The following is a 22,579-nucleotide window of genomic DNA, read 5'->3' as shown; positions in this document are numbered from 1 at the left end:
ACAAAACAAGAAAGAGTTTATCCTATTGATAGTGTTTACACAGTTTTACAAACCTCGATCATAAACCTTAATCTTTGGCTCTTCTCCCTGAAGAGAACAAATCACTGAATGAATTTTCATAAACTTCAACTTCACTCACTCCTTTGAAGTTGCCCTCCAGATTTCCTCCATTAACACTAACTTCTGGGAGCCAGACTGCAGGACTACATATTTTTTCTAATGCAGTTACAGCAGTTTGTAGGAGGACAGGATACTGACAAAGTGAAAACGAGTGAGAGAAAAATTATGCCTATAATAGTGAACACGACAGTACAGAACTTTTATGTACTATAATAACACTAAAATAAGGCAAAAAAGATTATAAATAAAAAAAGAAATGGAAAGAAGCATCAAAACTTGATTAGTCCACAGCAATTCAAAGAGATAACTTCCAAAAGGAAGTGAAGGGAGAAAGGGGCTGAAAGGGGAAGGAAGGGAGAGAGAGGACTTCTCATGATGATGGTAGAATAAAGCTGAAACAGAGAAGGATCCTCCTCCCCTAATTCTTAACAAATAACTAATATAGCAGAAACCAGCAAAAAACTGTAGTAATACTGAATGAACAAGTAAAGTGTTGTACGTAAAACTACAAACTTAAAACTGGCAGCTAAAAGAAATAAACAGAAGATCATGGAATAGTAAAATGTTACTCCTAAATCCTATTTAAAAACCAATTACCCAAAGTAGCCAATCTAAAATGACTACATACTGTATGATTTCAGCTGTATAATACTCTGGAAAGGAGAAAACTAAAGCCATGGAGACAGTAAAAAAACATCAGTGGTTACCAGGGGATTGTGGGGAAGGAGGGAGATGAAAAGGTGGCACACAGAGGATATTTAGGGCAGCGAAACTAGTGCCTATGATGTATTGTGGGTATATATTTAAGCATTTGTCAAAATCCATAGCAAGTGAACCTGAATATAAACTAGGGACTGATCAAATCCTTCCAATTCAGTGTCAGGTCTTAGTACAGATACTCAAGAAAAATAAGCAGCAATAAAAGAAATGGTGATGAGCACTGAATCCATTTAAAAATGAAATGAAGACTAAACTGTGAGAGGATTTCACAAAAGAATGTAAAGGTCATAAATCATGACAACGTAATATAAAAATATTGGAAGGTGGGGGCACCTGGATGGCTCAGCCAGTTAAGCATCTTGCCTTCAGCTCAGGTCATGATCTGAGGGTCCAGGAATGGAGCCCTAGCTCATGCTCTCTTTCTCTCAAATAAATAAATAAATAAAATCTTAAAAAAAAAATGTATACAAAAATACTAGAAGGTGGTGTAGAATGAGGAAGGAGAAACTATGACATGTGAATATCTGTACTGTTTATATACAGGAGAGACTCAATATCACTGAGAACTGAAATGTTTTATTCAAGTACCTGTGGAGTATTTACCTTATTTATACACAGCTTACAGGGAATGTCTTTATTTATTTAAAGTTTTTGGGGCACCTGGGTTGCTCAATTAGTTAAGTGTCTGCCTTCGACACAGGTCATGATCCCAGAGTCCAGAGATCGAGTCAGGCTCTCTGCTCAGCAAGACATCTGTTTTTCCCTTTCCTTCTGCCCCCTGTCACCCCTGACTTGTGCTCTCTCTCTTGAATAAACAAAATCTTAAAAAAAAAAAAAAAAGCAATTAAATTGCATCTTAACTCTAAAAATTTAAGCAAAAAACTCAATCTCTTGAAAATGAAAACAAAAGAAAAACCCCCACTAGACAATGGATTAAAAGAGAAGACTATGGGAGCACCCAAGTGGCTCAGTGATTGAGCATCTGCCTTTGGTTCAGGGCGTGATCCCAGGGTCCTGGGATCGAGTTCTGCATCAGGCTTCCCGCGAGGAGCCTGCTTCTCCCTCTGCCTAGGTCTCTGCTTCTCTCTTGATGTCTCTCATGAATAAATAATAAAATCTTTAAAAAGAGAGAGAAGACTATGTGCTTCAAAAATTTAAGGAAAAAAAAGCCAACATCCTAAGAAAAGAGAGAAATAGGCAGAAAAAGATTCCAGCAAGATGAAAGAATTTAGAGAGAAAAAAAAGCATCAGCATATAAACAAGAGAAATCTCTAATATACTCAAGGAAAACATACAATAAATCAAATTAGAAAGATGATAGAGATTAAAAAAAAAAAAAGCCACAAAGGAGATTATCTGAAACTAAGAAGACAAAGACACTGAAAACCTCAATATGGTTAAAAAAACCCCCCTCTTAGCAAGAAGAACTTTAAAGATATAAAAAAAATACAGTTTCTTTTCCTGATCTCCTTCACTAGAAACGGACATACATTTCTAGTTGACCAAGAAAAGAATGCGATAAATATGGCTAGGAGTATTTTTATTAGAAGAAATCAGATGGCTAATAAATTTGAGAAAATGCTCACTGAATAATAGAGCTATTATGAAAAGCTTGAGATATTATTCTTCACATCTTTCAAATTAGCAAAGATTAACATAAAAAGATTATATTCTATATGGCTAGGGTAAACAGAGAAAATACATGAAAAATGAAATAAATATGCTTGCTTTCTTCTACCTATTGGGATGTCACCAATAATACCAGTTAAAGAATATGTCTAATGAGCCCAGGTTCAAGGCAGTAAGAGCACACCCTTTCAACTTGGAAAGGCAGCCTGTCTCAAAAATAAATCACAATGTAGTGGTGAGTAGTGTGAATTCAGAAGCTAAACGGCAGGCAGTGTATACTATGTATTTATTAGGTAAATATTCCATATATCTTATTTTTAAGATGATTTGGTTGCTTGAAATTATCTAAAAAACTATTTTTTGCTTCAAAATATTTTCAATGTCAACCTGTTTAAAATTGATATATACTAAGAAAACTAAAGAAAAAAAATCAGCCAGCATTCACTGAGCACTTTTATTTAGTGGCAGGCACTGTTCTCACAGCTTTACATACATACATGTATTTATTTATTTATTTAAGATTTTTATTTATTTATTCATGAGAGACAGAGAGAGGGAGGCAGAGACACAGGCAGAAGGAGAAGCAGGTTCCATGCAGGGAGCCCGACACGGGACTCCATCCCGGGTCTCCAGGAACATACCCTGGACCGAAGGCAGCAGTAAACCACTGAGCCACCTAGGCTGCCCTTTACATGCCTTTATAACTGTTCAAAAACCACAACGTAGACTTTAGAAGAAAATAAATACCGAGAGGGGAAAACTTCTCAAAGTTCTATAGTTAGTACTATAAAGGGACTGGGACTCAAAACTTAACAGTCTGCACACTTAACAACTCTACTAAATTATTTTTCTACGAACTGTAGGTCCCACATTTTCTCCCAGAAATAATCTCCCCCCAGAAAATTTCCCCAACAATTCCCCAAATAATTTCTTCAATTTCTACTATGTCATATAGTTAAAGCAGAATAGTTACTTCATTAGTTTAGGTAGATAAATGCATCTAGAAGTATAACATTTACCTGCATCCAGGATGCCCTGTGCCAAGATAGCACCAAACTTGGCCATGACATCATCATGTTTATCATTGATGACTTTGGAATACAGCTGTCTGAACTGATTCACCTGAAGGAACAAGCAAAAGAATTACAGACATATCATATTTATCTGTGGTGTCATTTCAGATCAGGGAACAGATTGTTCAAATTATAATGAAACTTGAGCTCTGAATTTCACAACATTCAAAAAGAGAGCGATATAAACCAGATTTGAAGGCAGAAAAGTTCCATGGTTGAAATCATGGGTGTTATGACTTTTCTGATGTGGGAGTGAGCACCAGTTCTGTTTTCAATCTTCATTCCACGGTGGATGATTCAGACTCTTGGGAATGTTGAATGCGATTTCATATCGCACTACTGTTAGTCAGTAGGCGTAAACAGTCCAAGCAAATGCTGAGGCTTTCATTGTACTGTGAATAACATCTCTTTTGCTTACCACCACCTTTACGGATTTCCTAGCAGACGTAATCCTTCAATTCTATCTTCAAGTAACTATCCTTTACTGAAGATGTGTGAGGCATATTTTGGATTTAATGTATATTCACATCAAGATTTTCCTTATGCACATGTATTAATGTTTTGAGAACATGTGATGATAATCACTTGTCAAAAAAACATACCAAAATGGAACATGTCCTAACTTACATGTACCAGCCTGGGATGACTGGTAATTTTTGCTTGCTTCTTTATTCTTTTCTGTATTCCTAAAACTAATATGTATTCCTTTTATAATTAGAAAATAAAACTTAGGGCAGCCTGGGTGACTCAGCAGTTTAGTGCCGCCTTCAGCCCAGGGTGTGATCCTGGAGACCCAGGATCGAGTCCCATGTCAGGCTCCCTGTATGGAGCCTGCTTCTCCCTCTGCCTGTGTCTCTGCCTCTCTCTCTGTGTGTCTCTCATGAATAAATAAATAAAATCTTTAAAAAAAAAAAAAAAAAAAAGGAAAGGAAACTTATAAAATACACGTTATCAAGATATCTGTGACTCCTTTAAAACTATTTGAGAGACAATAAGGGAACTATTGTACGCTTCTTCCATGTCTTACACTTCTCAGTTTCCCCAACAGCGCTTTTTCAAGTGAGAAGTACCCAGGAATAATTCTGCTTGTTCAAGAGGCACATGACCATGGAGCTCCCCAAATCTGCCAAAAGCAGAAAATATCGAATTTGAGTTTCCTCATATAATGACCTTATTTGCATGACATACTCTTTCAGAATCTCTTCCCCTCTTCACCTGTCTTGGTCTTGGAGGCCACGCTGTACAGTGCAGGATAATAAAGAATCAGACAACCCTGGCTTACAAATATCTCTGCTCCAATAATCTGTTTAGGGAAATTACTTAGCTTTTATGAGCTTCAGTTTCTTCATCCCTACAGGAATTGCAGCACCTATCTTATGGAGCTGCTGTAATATGATGCAGTGTATGTGTAATGTAATGTACAAAAGACATTTTATAGTTCAACAGGCATGGCTATCCTACCATACTATGGCAGAACCCCACCTGTCCCCCTTGACTATTATCTCTGTAACTTAACGCTGCTAATAAAATGTGATGGGGAAACCAATGAACTCACTCTGCCATTACCTAGCATATAACCAACCATTAGTGAGCCACTTCTCTAAGTCTTACTTTCTCTAACTATAAAACCAGCATGACTAGATCATCATAAAATTCCCTTCTAGGTTTAAAAATCCTAAGGTTTAATGCTTTAACTGGTTCAACAGGTCAAATTCCTTTGATTCTGAACTTATTTTAGATGAACACTTACATTACCTTATATAGGATGGAAATTTTATGTGCTTAAAGGTTTGTGAAATATGTCATGAACTTATAAAAAGAAAACAGTGGACAAAGCAGTGTATGTACATTATGAGGAAGAATTTAAATATAAAATTGTGCCCAGAACAACAGGAAAACATTCAGTGAAACTGAAAGATGGGATTTAAAAAAATCAGTACAAATATGTAATAGGATTATCCAACTACTATTAATTAAACTACTTTAGAGAGCTATTTCTTGTTTATCATTTAAAAATTCTTTTTTGGGGCAGCCCGGGTGGCTCAGTGGTTTAGTGCCACCTTTGGCCCAGGGCGTGATCCTGGAGTAGTGGGATCAAGTCCTATGTTAGGCTCCCTGCATAGAGCCTACTTCTCCCTCTGCCTGTGTCTCTGCCTCTCTCTTTCTCTCTGTGTCTCTCATGAATAACTAAATAAAATCTTTTTAAAAAAATAATTCTTTTCCTCACATTTTATTACTTATGCAGCAGTAACTTAATTCTCATGTTTATGATTCTTTGTAAAGAATCATTATTTTTGTAGGTTAGGATAGTATCTTATATTTGAAGGCAAGTTTGAGATCACGTACTCCCTGTATTTTACAGAAGTGAAACTGAAGTAGGACAGGTGAAATGAGTGGCTTGTTTGTGTCCATAAACAACTAACTGCAATCATGGTGAGGATCATGATTTCCTGATTCAATTTCAGTTATGAACAGTAAGGCACCCTCATATAAAGCACAATTTGTTGGAAAAACTATTTCCCATTTTGTATTATGATAGTCTCACAGAAAAGACAATTAAATTTGAGGCAATCCTGTAATCCATGGATTCATTCTGCTGTGCATTATTATTATCTAAAAACCTACTTTCCCAAATTCATGCATTTTTAACATTCATACTTTTAACTCTACCCCTTATACTGCTGGGGGGGAAAAAACCACTCTCGGAAAAAAAAAAAAGAGGGCAGCCCCGGTGGCACAGCAGTTTAGCGCCGCCTGCAGCCCAGGGCATGATCCTGGAGACCCTGGATCGAGTCCCACATCAGGCTCTCTGTATGATGCCTGCTTCTCCCCCTGCCTGTGTCTCTGATCTCTCTCTCTCTGTCTCTATGAATAAATAAATAAAATCTATAAAAAAAAAAAAGAAAAAAAATAAGAAGGGAATAAAGTTCTTTGGGGTCATTTCTGTTGGTATTTATCACCTAAGTGTATCTCCTTTAAATTTTCTATTTTCCTGCATATAGAGCACACTTTAAGTTGTCTTTCTTTTTCTCTTTCTCTGCCATTACAAATCTGCTCTTATAACTTCAACTAAAGGCCTACAACTCCTACCACGAAATCTTTGAGGTCAGATGAATTTTGGAATTCAGAATTTATAAAGATAACACGGTCCATATACCATACATTATGCAATATTCTCAATGAAGTATGGGGGCAATAACCTATAATCAAACAAATTAATATTTCAGAGGCAGCAAAATGACTGAATATTAACACTAACTGGGATACAGATTATAAATGAGCTCATATTATAATGGTCAAGTTTTATAGCCAAGTGAGTACTTAAAAATAAACAAATCTCTTTTTAGTTTTCACAGGTTTTTGGATTTGGAACTGCAGATAAGAGGCTATGGACTTATACAATTTCTTTGTGGTTCGTTCCCAAAGCTCCATCTTCAGTTCTGACTTTTTTTCCCTATGCACTCATCTGATTTCCAGCTGACTTGCTATCATCTCAAACTCAACATGGCTTAAAAAAAATTATCTTTCTTCTTCTTTTAAAATATTGTCAATGTTATCATGATTTCCCCATTATCAATATACCAAATGATATTTTTAGCTTCCTTTCAGTTTTGAGTATTATTTTGTTTATGGTAGTTGCCTGCAGCCCTTTCTTATATTATCACTGGCACAAAGTTCCTACCTCAAGGCAATAGTATGGAAATATAGATTACCATTTATAAATGTGTTATACTATAAACTATCACCTTATAATATAAAATTTCATTCTTAGTAATTTCATCTTATAGAAGTTCAAAGATTTCTCCACAGAAATACTTCTAGATCACCATGATGGCTCACAAAAGCCTAATCTACTCAAATTGTGATTTTAAAACTAGAAAAGCTTATCAAGCTTGGCCAAACATGATCCTTTTGCCAAAAGAGCACCTGTCAGTTGTGGTTACCTACCTACAGCAGGTAAATTTAAGCCAGATGATATCAGGCAAGGAGGAGCATCAGAGATTTTATTTTTACACTGTAATATTTTTATCCGATTCTATATATAATTATGTACATGTTCAAAAATGCTAAAGGTGGATTTCATTTAACAAGGAAACAAAAGACAGACCCTTCATAAAGGATCTTGAGAGGGTTCTTGAGAGAAAGTAGTTCCAAGTAACTACAAAAAGTACATTATTCTAGTTAAATGGTTCTGAATCTCTGGTATAAGGGTTTTCTAAATTGGGTTTGTAATCACCCAGGGACATATACATGTTCCTGGATCTACGTTGTTGAGACTGAGTGAGCAAAACTTGGCATAATAAAAAAACAAAGATGCAATGGAATTACTTAAACCAAGACCATAGTGTATAGAACTAAGCATTAAGACAGCATTCTGTAAAAGGATGTGACATACATCATGCTTATTTAAATATTTCCTTTGGAACTTTCTACTGTGAGTTTTACAAACTATCTGAGAAATGTCCCTTTTGGATTCCTCTGAGGAGTGGCTATAGTCTTAATGAAATGAGCACTTCATTTCCATTTTATTTCCACTTGATTTCATGTACCAGTTTGCAACCTTGTGACTAGGACTCTGCAGTCTTGCAAACTTCTCTCTCTCTTTTTTAAAGATTTTACTTATTTATTTGAGAAAGAGAGAGAGAGAGAGAGCGAGAGTGAGCATGTGCACAGAGAGGGGCACAGGGGGAGGGAGAATCTAAGGCAGACTCCACACTCGATCCCATGACTGCTCAGGACCTGAGCTGAAACCAAGAATCAGACGCTTACTTAATGGACTGAGCCACCCAGGTGCCCCTCTTCAGCCTGTTAATAGCTTTTTCTTTTCAGCAAAATGTCACATACCATTCCAAAAGAATATCTTGTCTTTAGCAATTATCAGATAAAAGACAAAGGATATAAATGACAGTCCACAGAAGTCTTTACTGCATGCTTAACAGCAGAAAACAATGAAACAGAACTCAAACTTTTAAGAATTCATGAGCTGAGTAACAATTTCCCTCTAAGGAATAGTGTTTCCTAAAAAAAATACCAGAACTTTACACACTGGTACACAGTGTTAGTCTCATAGTTGGTAAGATATACATTTAAGTCTCTCCATGGAGTTTATGTTAATGGCAATGGCTAGCAGCAATAACTGCATTTCAACATTTTAAATTAATACTCAAGATTCTGATATAACCTGAAGATGGAAGTGCAACCCATGAATTCACATCAGCTAGGACTTGGTTCAACAGCATTTTATGGAATGATTAAAAAATAATAATTCTTTAAATTCTGTATTTTTTCACTTTTTCTAAATGTGAAAAAGTTTTATTTATTAGAATAAAGAGTTGAGGGGATCCCTGGGTGGCGCAGCGGTTTGGCGCCTGCCTTTGGCCCAGGGCGCGATCCTGAAGACCCGGGATCGAATCCCACATCGGGCTCCCGGTGCATGGAGCCTGCTTCTCCCTCTGCCTGTGTCTCTGCCTCTCTCTCTCTCTCTGTGACTATCATAAAATAAAAAATAAATTAAAAAAAAAAAAAAAAGAATAAAGAGTTGACTGTTTTTTTCAAACTACACAGCCTACCCTACTCCACTCCCATTCCAAAGGACCCTGCCATTGTTGGTGCAGAGTTCATGCTTGAAAAAAAAAAATCAACAAAATCCTACAGCAGAGGGATGGAAAGATAGTAATTTATCTTATTCACAATACAAATAATATGAAAGCAACATGTGAGGTCTAAGTGAGTAAATATCTATATATTATTGTTAGAAGAGGTGCATTCCATGGCCTAAACATCCTTCTTTAATGACATTACTCAAGTGGATAACCTCCAGCTGATAAAGCTCAGAAGATCAAAAGCAGAAATAAATGCAAAAGCTATTCATATTACAACTGCTATATTTAAAAACAAAGGCCAAAAAGAAATGTGGACTCTCTGAAAAGATGTTTATGTTCTAGAAGATATAATATATGAATATATTATTAAAACAGAATGAGAAGCTAGGCTTCTATTTTTGGCAATAATCCAATTTTTGGAAGTCTTACAGATGATTCTGACAGAGTGAGCAGCACTGGATTAATGAAATAAAAATGATAGCGACTATTTAGAAATGGGACTCTATTAAACAAAATTCCATAAAATGAGAATGAATAATCAATGAGTTCTGGAAATTCTTCTCTTCTCCACCCTCCCATCAATCTACTTTGCTGAAAATGAGGATGTTCTACATTTGTTTGATGAGGCAAAAGACAGTATGCTAATGGTTTTTCCAACTGTCAATTTTTTGACTGTTTCTCAAACAGAAGCAAAATCAATACAAAACTATTAAATGCCCCAATTTCAAGTTAAGAATAAAAAAGTTCTGAAATTACTGCCTTAGCTACACACATCTACTTAATATAGCAAAACTGGTAATTTTTAGTACATGTGAATAAGATCTATGCATTTTCTGTTTCTCAACAAAATGAGAAATTTTGGCTGAGATGCCAAGATACATTAGATATCATACTCTAACATGATGTCTGGGAGACTGTCACAAGGAAATTTTAAAATAGATTATCTCAAAATCTGTGCTGGGAGTCATCCACAGGGCATCTGTGAGAAGTGGACTTGCAGAAGGATGTGTGAAGGGGATTTCTGTGGGGGAAATCTGGGCTTCAGAGGGACCACGTAGAGAAGTTAATATGATCGATTGTCACTGTGCACTGACATCTGACACGAAGAGTTAAGAGGCATTAGATATCCACTGCAGGACTAGCAGAGAAGCAGAGGGAGATGGAGGAGAGTAGGGAGAAGACAGGAAAAGGGAGAGGGACGGGGCCAATAAAGCTGCATTGAGAACCACATATTATATACTCCTAGCTACAAGGGCAAAATATGCAGGACCACTTTTGTGAACAGATGTGGGCTAGAAAGGAAAGAAAGCTGTCCATGAGCCATGTGAAACCCTGCCCAAAAGATCACCCCCGAGGGCAGTGACATTCTAACAGAGAATCTGGATACACTCATTTCTAAACTGAGAATGTATATACCATGTAAAGTGAACGTAGGACATTTTATTACCTCAGAATGATGGATCAAAAAAGTCGCGAACTGCCTGAGTTCACATCCTGTAGCATGGGAACAAGTTATCCTACTAAATGCATTTTAAGAGGACAGCAAGAGGCAAAAATTAAAGTTCATTTTTATGATCCCATCAACCTGTAAGTTCTAATTTTTCAAGAATGGCTAAATAGCTGAATTAACAAAGTGACTAAAAATCTGTAAAAAAAAATGCACTTAAAGAGTATTATAAAGTTATCTCTTTCTCCCACTTTTTTGCTTCCTGTGAGTTTAATGCCCACCACATTTGGGGTAAAAATGTCCTTAAAAGAAGATAAGTTACTAAAGAAAAGCCTAAACTAGCTCTTTTGGAGAATTTTTTTATTTGCTCACCTTTGGACAAGTGATTTCAGTCTGCTGGATCATGATGAGAGCTGAAGCTATCAGAGCTCCTTGCCTCACATAGTTCACAGGGTCATTTGTCATCGGTTCTAACAAATTGATTGCTTCCTGAAAGCATTAAAAAAAAAAACAAAACTTTAAGCTGTTATAGCTGGATTTTCAAATTAGTTACTATCATTCTAAGTCAGTATTTTCATTTAACTTTGTAGTAAGTTCATTAAAGACTACTTGCAACTGAGTATGTCTTGTTTCAATATAATTGATGGTAAGTGAGAAGGAAGCTTGTAGAAGGAGTGCTCCTGTCTTGAGATAAAAGTAAGTAACAGAAAATGAGATTAATGTTTGATAACAACTATTATTTTCCAGGCACAGCATGTATTTTATACGTTATATCCCATATATTTCTATTAATCCTAAAACAAAAACAAAAATAACAATATAAAACAATCTTTATAAACAAAGAAACAGGTTAAGAAATTCATCCAAAGTCAGACAAGTAGAGAACTCAGGCCAATCTGACCCTAAAACCTGGATTAATTATCCAACTTCCTTCAAATACTAGGGTAAAGTAATGGCTTCAATGATTTTATAAGACCTAACATAAAAAAAAAAAAATTAAATCGACATTTAACAGGATTTTCCCAGTAACACATTCTTCAGAATAATCAGTTCTATGAAAAAAGGATTCCTTGATGAAATAAGTATGGTAGTTCCTATGTACTATGTAACACCTTGTTTCAGAGATTCAAAATATATATAGAATTTGATAAGCTATACATCATTGATAATGATATACATTATGGCAAAAGATCCAGAAAGCCTTATTAAAGAAATCACTCAAACTCTGCTTAACCCACCACCTGTTCACTGTATTTGACCAAGAACTCTTTGGTCCTATATAACTTCTGTTAAGGACATACAGGAACTTTCTTAAGTGCCACTTTGTAACATTCCTTATAAGGTCTTTGGTACATATAAATCCAGAGGAACAGAGAATGGGCTTACAAGATTATCAAATTTCTTTCTTTTTTTTAAGATTTTATTTATTCATTCATGAGAGACACACAGAGAGAGGCAGAGACATAGGCAGAGGGAGAAGCAGACACCCTGTGGGGAGCCCAATGTGGGACTTGATCCCCGGACCATGGGATCCTGACCTGAGCCAAAGGCAGATGCTCAACCACTGAGCCACTCAGGTACCCCTCAAATTTATTTCTTAACACGATATGCCATTTCTTAAATATCCTATGTTTCAAGGACAAGGAAAGACAAAGTTGCATCCTTTTTTAAAGAAAACAGCTTCAGATTGCTTTACATGAGGATTTATTTATTTTAAAAATCAGAGCTGGTAACAGATAATATACATACCAGATAAGTGTATTCTTTCTCCCCATTTCACTGAAAAATGCCATGACATTGTGCAGAGTTTTCAAACACTATTCATAGTATTGTCAATATTGTTTATGAGGTAGTCATGATAAAAAATATAACCAAATTTCCAAGTTATAAGTTAAAAGACACTAACTGGGACGCCTGGGTGGCTCAGTGGTTGAGCATCTGCCTTTGGCTCAGGGCGTGATCCTGGAGTTCCAGGATCGAGTCCCACATCGGGCTCCCTGCATGGAGTCTGCTTCTCCCTCTGCCTGTGTCTCTGCCTCTCACTGTGTTTCTCATGAGTAAATAAATAAAATCTTAAAAAAAAAAAAGACACTAACTTGGTCTTTGAAGTATGTGATATAACCTCAACCTTAAGATAAATTTCAGAATAAAAAAAAAGTTTTAGGTTTTTAAGAAATAAAAATAAAGCACCGGGATCCCTGGGTGGCGCAGCGGTTTGGAGCCTGCCTTTGGCCCAGGGCGCGATCCTGGAGACCCGGGATCGAATCCCACGTCGGGCTCCCGGTGCATGGAGCCTGCTTCTCCCTCTGCCTGTGTCTCTGCCCCCCTCTCTCTCTCTCTCTCTCTGTGACTATCATAAATAAATTTTAAAAAATTAAAAAAAAAAATAAAGCACCAAACCTTGGTCAGATAGGTATTGTTATGTAGATCACACAAACTGTCTAGAAATTAAGCAGATTTGCTTAGTATGAGTAACAAAAATTTTTTACTGAATTAACTTTTCAAATGCTGTGTCTCAAAGAACACTTGCTCCTAGATATCATATTAAGTTTACAATAATCTGGAAGGAAAAAAAAATCTAATGTACATTTAACTTATGAGGCTTGACATAAATGTCTACTGAAGACCTGAGGGGAAAATACCTCATAAGACATTCAACTATAATTTACCTTTGTTTACAGAACAGATGTGTTCCAGAAAAAAATGGACAGCCAATTTCTACATAAACTGTATTTTATATACCCAATGATATTCCTAACAAAACTAAAGATACAGTCTCATGTTAAGAAATTCCCTCCAAAAGAAAACACTTTAAAAACAAATCTCTGTGAGAACAGAGAGTATGCCCAACTTGTTCACTATCATATCTTTCAATGATCTTCCCCCGCCACCATTGAGTTGACAAATATTTACTGAATGCCTACTATGTGGCAGTCCTGACACAGGTTCTAGCAGTGAACATTCTGTTCTTAGGGACCTTACATTTCAGGGCAGAGGAGACAGACAATAAATAAATAGGTATAAAAATATGTCAGGTGGTGATAAGTCCTATGAAGAAAAAAAAAAAGCAGGGTAGGGAAACAAATGAGAATATTGAAAGGGGATGTCTCTATAAATTTTTATGCACTTTTTATCACAAATAGTGAAAATGTCTATTTTAATTCCTAGCTTCAGTAACATTTTATGTGACTAGAAAAAATTAAGCAAATTAAAATTTAATTCCTGGACTCAAGCAATAAATGTTTTATTTTATTTTGGATGAGAGGTTAAAAAAATTACTCTTCTGATGAAAAAACACTGGGAGCAAAACTTAGTTATGCTCTTGTTCTTTATGTTCTCATTCTCATTATGTTTGTGTTCTCTCTCTCTCACACATACATACAACCATGCACACATGCACTATTAAAAGAAAAGTTCATATTTTGGGGGGTGGTCAAAGTGGTGTGCATTTGTGCCATGAAAGGCAAAAACGTGATGATTATGTCATTGTTGTGAATCAAGAATACTTGTTTAAGCAACAGAACATTTCATTATGAATCTCATGATGAACTGTATTTTCCAATCATCTATTTGGAACCCAACTCTTCGTCATTTTTTTTTTAGATTATTTATTTGAGATAGAGAATGACAGCAAGCACAAGTCAGGGGGCAGAGGGAGAGGGAGAAGCAGGTTCCCCACTGAGCAGGGAACCCAAATGGGACTCCATCCCAGGACCCTGAGATCATGACCTGAGCTGAAGGCAGACACTTAACCAATTTAGACCCTCAAGTGCCCCTGTTTTGTCACTTTTGAGGACTTAACAAATATCAGGTTGTCTATTACGTTTATGAGGAGAGATCAGGCAAATAGCAGGCGATTTGCTTAAAACAAAACAATCAAAGTTAATTGATTTTGGTGGTCTCATATGAGAATCTTGATTTCCACAATACTAATCATGTCAATTAAACATGTAAATTACCATGTAAAGGGAACAGAGTAATTCTTTAAAGAAAAAAGAATATTTTATCTTTTTTTTTTAAAGAAATCAACGCTTTCAAAGAAAAATTCAACAGCATTGTTTTCATTAGAATCACCCATGTAATGTGGTAGTTCGTTCTTCTTAACTGGCTTTGAGCAACCCAGCACAGTAAAATGAGGAAGTTAGTTCTGAGAAGCTTTGTGAGGCAAGTTAACTCTTATAGATCACACCATACTTGCATTTTTACAGTGGTTGTATAAACTTTCCCACAAAGGAAAACAGTGTGGTGCCAGGAAAGAACGGACCCCACTGGCTTTGGGCTTTACCTTGTTTCCTGTACCAGCACAGCAGATGCCCAGGGCCATAGCAGCTCCATAACGCACATGAGGATTGTAACTCTCTGACAACAATGAAACAACGCTGGGGCACTGTTCAGGGGTCCTGATAAGAAATAGAGAAAGTGAAGACAGTGTTATAGGTAAAATATTTTAAATCAAGATGGAAGAATTTTAACTATTTTCTTAAACTTATGGGAAATAACAGATATATTCACACAGAAGTTGGAGAATTATTATTATTTTTTAAAGATTTTATTTATTTATTTATTCATGAGAGACAGAGAGAAAGAGAGATCGAGGTGGGGAGGGCAAAGACACAGGCAGAGGGAGAAGCAGGCTCCATGCAGGGAGCCTGCGGGACTTGATCCCGGGACTCCAGGATCACGCCCTGAGCCAATGGCAGGCGCTAAACCGCTGAGCCACCAGGGATCCCCAGAAGTTGGAGAATTAAAAATCGCCCATGGAATTCTAATTATTGATATTAAAACTCTATCTTCAATATTCAGAGAATATACACAAAGCAGAATATATCAGTAATTCCTCAACCACAGCTTTGCATTATAGTCCTTCCCTCGTGCCTCCTCCATAGTGAGTAATAACCATGACGGTGTGGGAGGCACACAATACCCTACATCAATTCTTATCTTTCTTACTTACTTTGTGTTTTGTGTCAGAAGACAGAAACTGACGTACATCTCTAAATCTACTGATGTAGAGACTCCGGCATGTTTCCAAAGCTACATAAAAGATTTGAATCACCCAGTATAACTCTGATTCAATATCAAATTGGTAAATATGCCTTGATAATAAAAAAATTCTGGTTTTTTTCTTTAGCAATTATTGGTGTTGATAAGAACAGAAATTGTTCTTTTTTAAAAAAGATTTTATTTATTTGAGAGAGAGAGAGAGAGTGCGAATGTGGGGAAAAGCAGAGGGAGTGGGACAGACTCCATGCTGAGCACAGAACCCAAGATGGGGCTCAATCTCATGACCCCGAGACCATCACTCCAGCTCAAATCAAGAGTAGGATGCTCAACCAACTGAACAGGAAGGTACCCAAGAAATTGTTATTTTCTCAACCTCTTCATATTTCAGCAAAGACAAAAACCAGGGCAATGTTGACTAATGAAGTACCTGACCTCATCTTTATAGTGGTTACTCCTTAGGGGCAGCAGAATGGGGGCAGAAACTAGAAGAGAATGTAGAGGAGTGTGAGGGTGGCTGACAAAGATCTCAAACTGGGTTGCTGGTTACACAGTGTGTGTTTAGTTGTGAAAATTCATCAAGCTGTAGGTTAATTATGTGCATGTTTTTGTTTTTGTTTTTTTTTTTTATGTGCATGTTTTTGGATGTATATTACGCTTCAATAAAAACTTAAAGGAAAAAACTAGCTATTGACTACATTTATTCTTTTCTTTCTTTTTTTTTTTTTAAGATTTGTTTATTTATTTATGGTAGACATAGAGAGAGAGAGAGGCAGAGACACAGGAGGAGGAAGAAGCAGGCTCCATGCCCAGAGCCCGCCGCAGGACTCGATCCCGGGACTCTAGGACCACACCCTGGGCCAAAGGCAGGCACTAAACTGCTGAGCCACCCAGGGATCCCCCTGACTACATTTAATTTAAAAAAATTTTAAAGACTTTCTTGTTGTGAATGAAAGCAGTTATTACCTACAGACCAATTTAAATCTGTAGCTCTTTGTTGGAATTGTCCTCTAGCCTCAAACTCTAGTAAGTAGTAAATTCAAATTTCAAATGGAGTAGAGCCAAATTTATGAAAATTGTCCTGAAAAATGGAATTTTGCTACAAGAGAAGGTTGGATTTCCTCCTTACAACAGAGTCCATCATTCTTTCTTGAAAATATTCTCAGTTTGACTAAGCTTCCTAATAACTTTTCTTGACTCTTTTGCTGGAATATAAAAAACAAAATGAGCAAATAACTGAAAATGTAGTAATAATATACACCTTCTGTTAATGCACACTGACATAACTATACATTATATAAGAGGAAGCCATGAAGTCATAAACACATGTTCCAGTTCTTGTTTTGTGTCTAAATAGCTGGGATAATTTAGACAAGATTCAATGAAGCAAAGACTTTGGGATCCCTTTCTATGTATGAAAAAAGAAGGAATGGGACTAGAAGTTCTGTAATATCTTTCCCACTTTACAATTCTATGGCTTTTATTATATTTTATTTTTTAAAGATTTTATTTATTTATTCATGAGAGACAGACGGGGGGTGGGAGGAGAGAGACGCAGAGACATAGGCAGAAGGAGAAGCAGGCTCCCCATAAGAGTCTGATGTGGGACTTGATCCCGGATCCCAGGATCAGGACCTGAACCGAAGGCAGACGCTCAACTACTAAGCCACCCAGGCAGACATACCTGGGTTCTTTGTAAAAAAGGAAAGGTAACTCATGCCCAAACATTCATTTAAAATAATATAAAGTGAGTTGGATATTAAACCTAGAAAGTTGGCTATAATCAGGGTCCTGACCTCCAGATCTCCTCACCAACTTTTTAAGAAGCTAATGGCACACAGAACACTTACCCACTTGTCCCTCAGCAGCAGCAAGGGCAGGACATTCTAGGGAAAACTGACTCACACCAAAAAGCTTTTTCTAAATATATCTTAAAGCTTCATTTATTTTATGATGCTCACTTATTAAAAAAGTATTATACTTCAAATAGGATTAATAGTTTCATGAGATTCAGCGAAAATTTTGCCAGGGAACATAAATACTGGGAGCTTAATGCAGAGCTTTACCTAGCTGATTACCATAAAGACTAAAATAGGTTGTGAGGGCTCTAAACTCAAAGGACATAAAAAAAATTCTTGTTAAGTTTCTTAGTCTATAACAGTTCCAATGCTGACACATTCTTCAGTAAAGTGTTAAGACAAGAAATGATAAATTATTTAATAAATTAGCTTAGACATTCAGCTTCTTCAAGAGTACAATAAAACCAGAATATTCTATGTTTACTCTAATTCTTAGCAAGTAGCTCTAAAAGGACAAAAGAGTCCTTCTAAGCAATGACTGGAATGTAAATATTCACTGAAAGCAAAGCTTCTGCACATTAATCTTTGTCTAAACATGTAACACACATAAAATGTATGCATAAATATAAAAATTTTAAAGTAACAGTTATTAATAAGTGAATAAATGGCAAAACAATTATCGCCATCACTTGGAGGCTTGAAGTGAATTAATAGACCTCAGCATAATTGTTACAATGGCTGCTAACATAATAAAAATAGAAACAAGTAGACCTTATATGCACTGCCAACCCTGCCTCTCCATAAAACAGAGACAGAAAGAGAGAAATTGAACCTCAACGTGACCAAGCCTCAAGATCCAACTATCAATTTACAGGAAATACAGAAGACCAAAAACATATTATACTACACATAGGGATATAGCACGCAATTAGTAAAATCCATACTGTGCAAACTAGACAGTAGTAATGACCCGGTTTCTTCAACAAATAAACTGCAAGGTGGAAACAAACAGAGGTGAAGAAAAAGAGAGATTAAAAGAAAATACACCAAATCTTTAATAATAGCCCATAAAGCTTCCTTTCACTTATTTTAGATAATTCTAACACTACTTGAATCTTAGCTTTTCTATGCAAACATTTATCTCTTAGATAATATCGCAAAAATAATTCATCATTTGATATAACTCCCTTAGATTAGCATTTATAACAAAGTACTTAAATGACTAATCCCTGATCTGCAATAAATGATCTTTGCACCTGCATGAACATATTTTTTTTTTAAAGATTTTATTTATTTATTCATGAGAGACACAGAGACATAGGCAGAGGGAGCCGGATGCGGGACTCGATCCCAGGACTCCAGATCACGCCCTGGGCCGAAGGCAGATGCTCAACCACTGAGCCACCCAGGCATCCCATATTTATTTATTTATAAATATATTTTATTTATTTGTTTATTTATTGGGGAGGGTAGAGCATGTGTGAATGAGGGGAGGCGCAGGGAGAGAGACAAGGAGACCCCTCCTGAGCATGGGGCCAATGATGTAGGGCTGGATTCCCCCTACCCCTACCCCATGACCCAAGACAACAAATGGAGCCAAAATCAAGAGTTGGACACTCAACAAACTGAGCCACCCAAGCACCCCTCCATGAACATGTTTAGAAAAAATAAATGTCTAAAATGATCAAGTCACAGGAAAATAGTATGCTTTGTTTTATTTAATAGGGAGAGGTAGTAAGCAAGGAATTCAATAGTTTGGAAACCACTGTATTAGCATAAAATGCGTTACATATGACAACTTTTTCCATGTATTTATATTTTGGTATGTTAAATTTAAAAGTATATTTTCTCGGACAATTATAAATGTGCTAGCCACATTTGTTTTAACAATGGAGCTACTACATGTGGTGAGAACTGTACCAACTTTCTTATTCATTTTTTGGCTAGTTTGTAAAACTAAAAAAGTGAATATCATTAGGTTAAAAAGTGAGAGATATATTTTCTGAATGTTATTTTCATTACAATATAAATGAGATGCATCAAATATTCATCATTAGGAAAATAACTGAAAAAGAAGACAGGTTTGTTTCCCCAGCGTACTTTCTTTAAAAAAAAAAAAAAAATTTATTTATTTATTCATGAGGGGGAGGGGATAGAGAGAGAGAGAGAGAGAGAGGCAGAGACATAGGCAGAGGAGGAGAAGCAGGCTCCATGTAGGAAGCTCGATGCAGGACTCGATCCCAGGATTCCGGGATCACACCCTGAGCCAAAGGCAGATAACCACTGAGCCACCCAGGCATCCCAGCCCAGTGTACTTTCATCCCACGAGCCTCTGTATCCCAAGCTGCTGCTACATATGAATTTTCACTTGCTCAATTTAGATCTATCAACTACATGTAAGGTACCATTAAGAAAACAAAACAAAATTACACAGATCCTGCCCTAAATTGTACAAATTTAGTCCTACCTTTAATATAAATATACATACATATATATATTTTAAAGATTTTATTTATTTACTCATAGAGACAGAGAGAGGCAGAGGCAGAGGGAGAAGCAGGCATCATACAGAGAGCCTGACGCGGGACTCGATCCAGGGTCTCCAGGATCATGCCCTGGGCTGCAGGCGGCGCTAAACCGCTGCGCCACCGGGGCTGCCCTAATATAAATATTTTGAAGTCATTTTACTAGACTTCATAGAACTAAAAATAGCCAGTTTTAGATAAGTTTTTGCTTTATTTCCAAACAGATTGTTTCTTTTAGATGTTACCAAAATAGGGTGAAAATATGTCAAAAGGTGAGAAGAAAGTAGATTCGTAAGATTTATATAAAGAACTCTACTTCACCCTAATAAAAAACATAGCTCTTAAAAATATCAAATTGGGGCAGCCCCAGTGGTGCAGCGGTTTAGCGCCACCTGCAGCCTAGGGCATGATCCTGGAGACCCTGGATCGAGTCCCGCGTCAGGCTCTCTGCATGGTGCCTGCTTCTCCCTCTGCCTGTGTGTCTCTGCCTCTCTCTCTCTGTGTCTCTATGAATAAATAAATAAATAATCTTTAAAAAAATATATCAAATTGCATTCCTGGATCTAGAGAAATCTGTAATATTCAAATTTGTAAATTTCAAAAAATAATAGTATTATTAGCATGTTCCTTCCCATCATTCCTTAAAATGAGCAAACAAAGGAAAGACTTATAGTATGAGTGCGATGCTATCAACTTGTAGATTATTAAAGTATCAATATTTCCTTGATTTTATAAAATGAACATAAATATACTTCAATTCTCAGAAAGTTCAATTCATTTCTGATATTTAAATAAGTATCCTGATAATAGAAGTTTACCTTTAAAGCTGATTACAGTAATTACTGAAGACTTGCAGAGCTGAGCAAATTTACATCAAATATTTGCATCTTTGAATCAACTTTTATAGAAGTCTGTAATCTAGACAAAAACTCACAACAACCAGGGGACAGCTTAATGAAGCATTGTAAGAGAGTGCTGTGATGTTTTAAACTGCCCATCTACCACCTCTCTACTCCTGAGACTGGTGGTGTCAGTGGAGAGGGCAGTCTGTGTCCTAAACACTTGTTAATGAGCAGGAGCAAAACAGACTTTATTCTCACAGTACTGAGAATAAATTGGGCTTCAGCCTATCTGGTGGTTCCCTGAAGCACCAGTGCAATAGTCTGCCCTTGTTTCACCAAACTTAGAGTACTCCCAGGGTTGGAGCAACTTCCCAAGTGACATTTGTCAAAAACACTTAGAAGCAAAAAAAGTAGGGGTAGCCTGGGTGGTTCAGCCATTTAGCGCCTGCCTTCGGCCCAGGGCGTGATCCTGGAGACCCAGGAACAAGTGCCACGTCCAGCTCCCTGCATGGAGCCTGCTTCTCCCTCTGCCTGTGTCTCTGCCTCTCTGTGTGTCTCTCATAAATAAATAAATAAAATCTTAAAAAAAAAAAAAAGGCAAAAAAGTACTGGCCATGGGAGCCTGGGGCAAGGATTAATTAATTGGCTAGGCAATAAGCAGACCGAGAAGCACGGGAGTCTGGGTGGCTAAGTCAGTAGGACAGACAGAGAAGCTTGGAAAAAAAGAGACTAGGAAAGGAGATATGTGTAGTTAATAAGGGTTTTAAAAGCTGCTGCATATACTGGGGGAATTAAGAATACCACATGAATACTCAGGTTGGACACACGCTCAGGAAAGCCTTAAGAAGACTAAACTTTCACTTCAGCCTCAGCACACGCAAGAAGTGAAGGCTAAAGCACAGTGATAAACGACCTGGCTGAGCGCTAATGGAGTGTTCCAACACAATTTGCAAAGACGGAGAGAGTCTTTTTCCTTTTCCCTTTCCTTGGCTCCAGGCATTTAAGGAAACTCTTGTCACTAGCTAACCACTAGGCTAATGTAACACAGACTTCAGTGGCCATTCATGAGAAAGAATACAGACTTTATAAAGCTTCTTTTAAAAAGTCACCAAAGGGCGGCCCCGGTGGCGCAGTGGTTTAGTGCTGCCTGCAGCCCAGGGCGTGATCCTGGGGACCCGGGATCGAGTCCCACGTCAGGCTGTCTGCATGATGCCTGCTTCTCCCTCTGCCTGTGTCTCTGCCTCTCTCTCTCTATGTGTCTCTATGAGTGAATAAATAAAATCTTAAAATAAAATAAAATAAAATAAAATAAAATAAAATAAAATAAAATAAAATAAAATAAAAATAAAAACAAAAAGTCACCAAACAACCATAACAAGCAGCAATATAAATCCCTGGAAGCAGGAGGGGGCAGAGAATCTGATTTCCTTTGTTTCTCACATTGTAATATTCAAAACATCCAGTTTTCAACAAAAAATTATGAATCATGCAAAGAAAAAAATGAAGTATAGCCTATTCACAGGAAAAAAGAAATAGAATCAGTCCCTGAGTAAGCCCAGGTATTGAACTTAAACTATCTTAAATATATTCAAAGTGAAAAAAAAGAAAGGCAAATAACTAAAGAAAACAGAACAATGCCTTATCAACTCAAGAAAATCAAGAGATAGAAATGATAGATAGATAGATAGATAGATAGATAGATAGATAGACAGACAGACAGACAGATATAAATAAAACCAAACAAATTCTGGAACTGAAAAACATAAATGAAATGAGAAATTCAGTAGAGTGTGTTCAATAGCAGAACTGGGCATGCAGAA

The 22,579-nt window shown here is 36.8% G+C and overlaps 1 protein-coding gene across 1 annotated transcript in view; it reads right to left on the bottom strand.

The window, feature by feature from the left end:
- PSMD1 (proteasome 26S subunit, non-ATPase 1) overlaps positions 1 to 22,579 on the bottom strand; it is a 92,940-nt gene that overhangs the window by 14,712 nt on the left and 55,649 nt on the right. Inside the window, exons 17-19 of the mRNA XM_072796652.1 lie at positions 14,878 to 14,992; positions 10,965 to 11,081; positions 3,489 to 3,591 (exon numbers count right to left, since the gene is read on the bottom strand). Of these exons, the coding sequence (XP_072652753.1) occupies positions 3,489 to 3,591; positions 10,965 to 11,081; positions 14,878 to 14,992 (335 nt within the window). The remainder of the gene's footprint in view (positions 1 to 3,488; positions 3,592 to 10,964; positions 11,082 to 14,877; positions 14,993 to 22,579) is intronic.

This window comes from Canis lupus, chromosome 24 (genome assembly GCF_048164855.1).
Source record: "Canis lupus baileyi chromosome 24, mCanLup2.hap1, whole genome shotgun sequence".
NCBI classification, from domain to species: domain Eukaryota; kingdom Metazoa; phylum Chordata; class Mammalia; order Carnivora; family Canidae; genus Canis; species Canis lupus.
The sequence above is the reverse complement of the archived record's forward strand: the minus strand, read 5'-3'. Positions and strand labels throughout refer to the sequence as shown.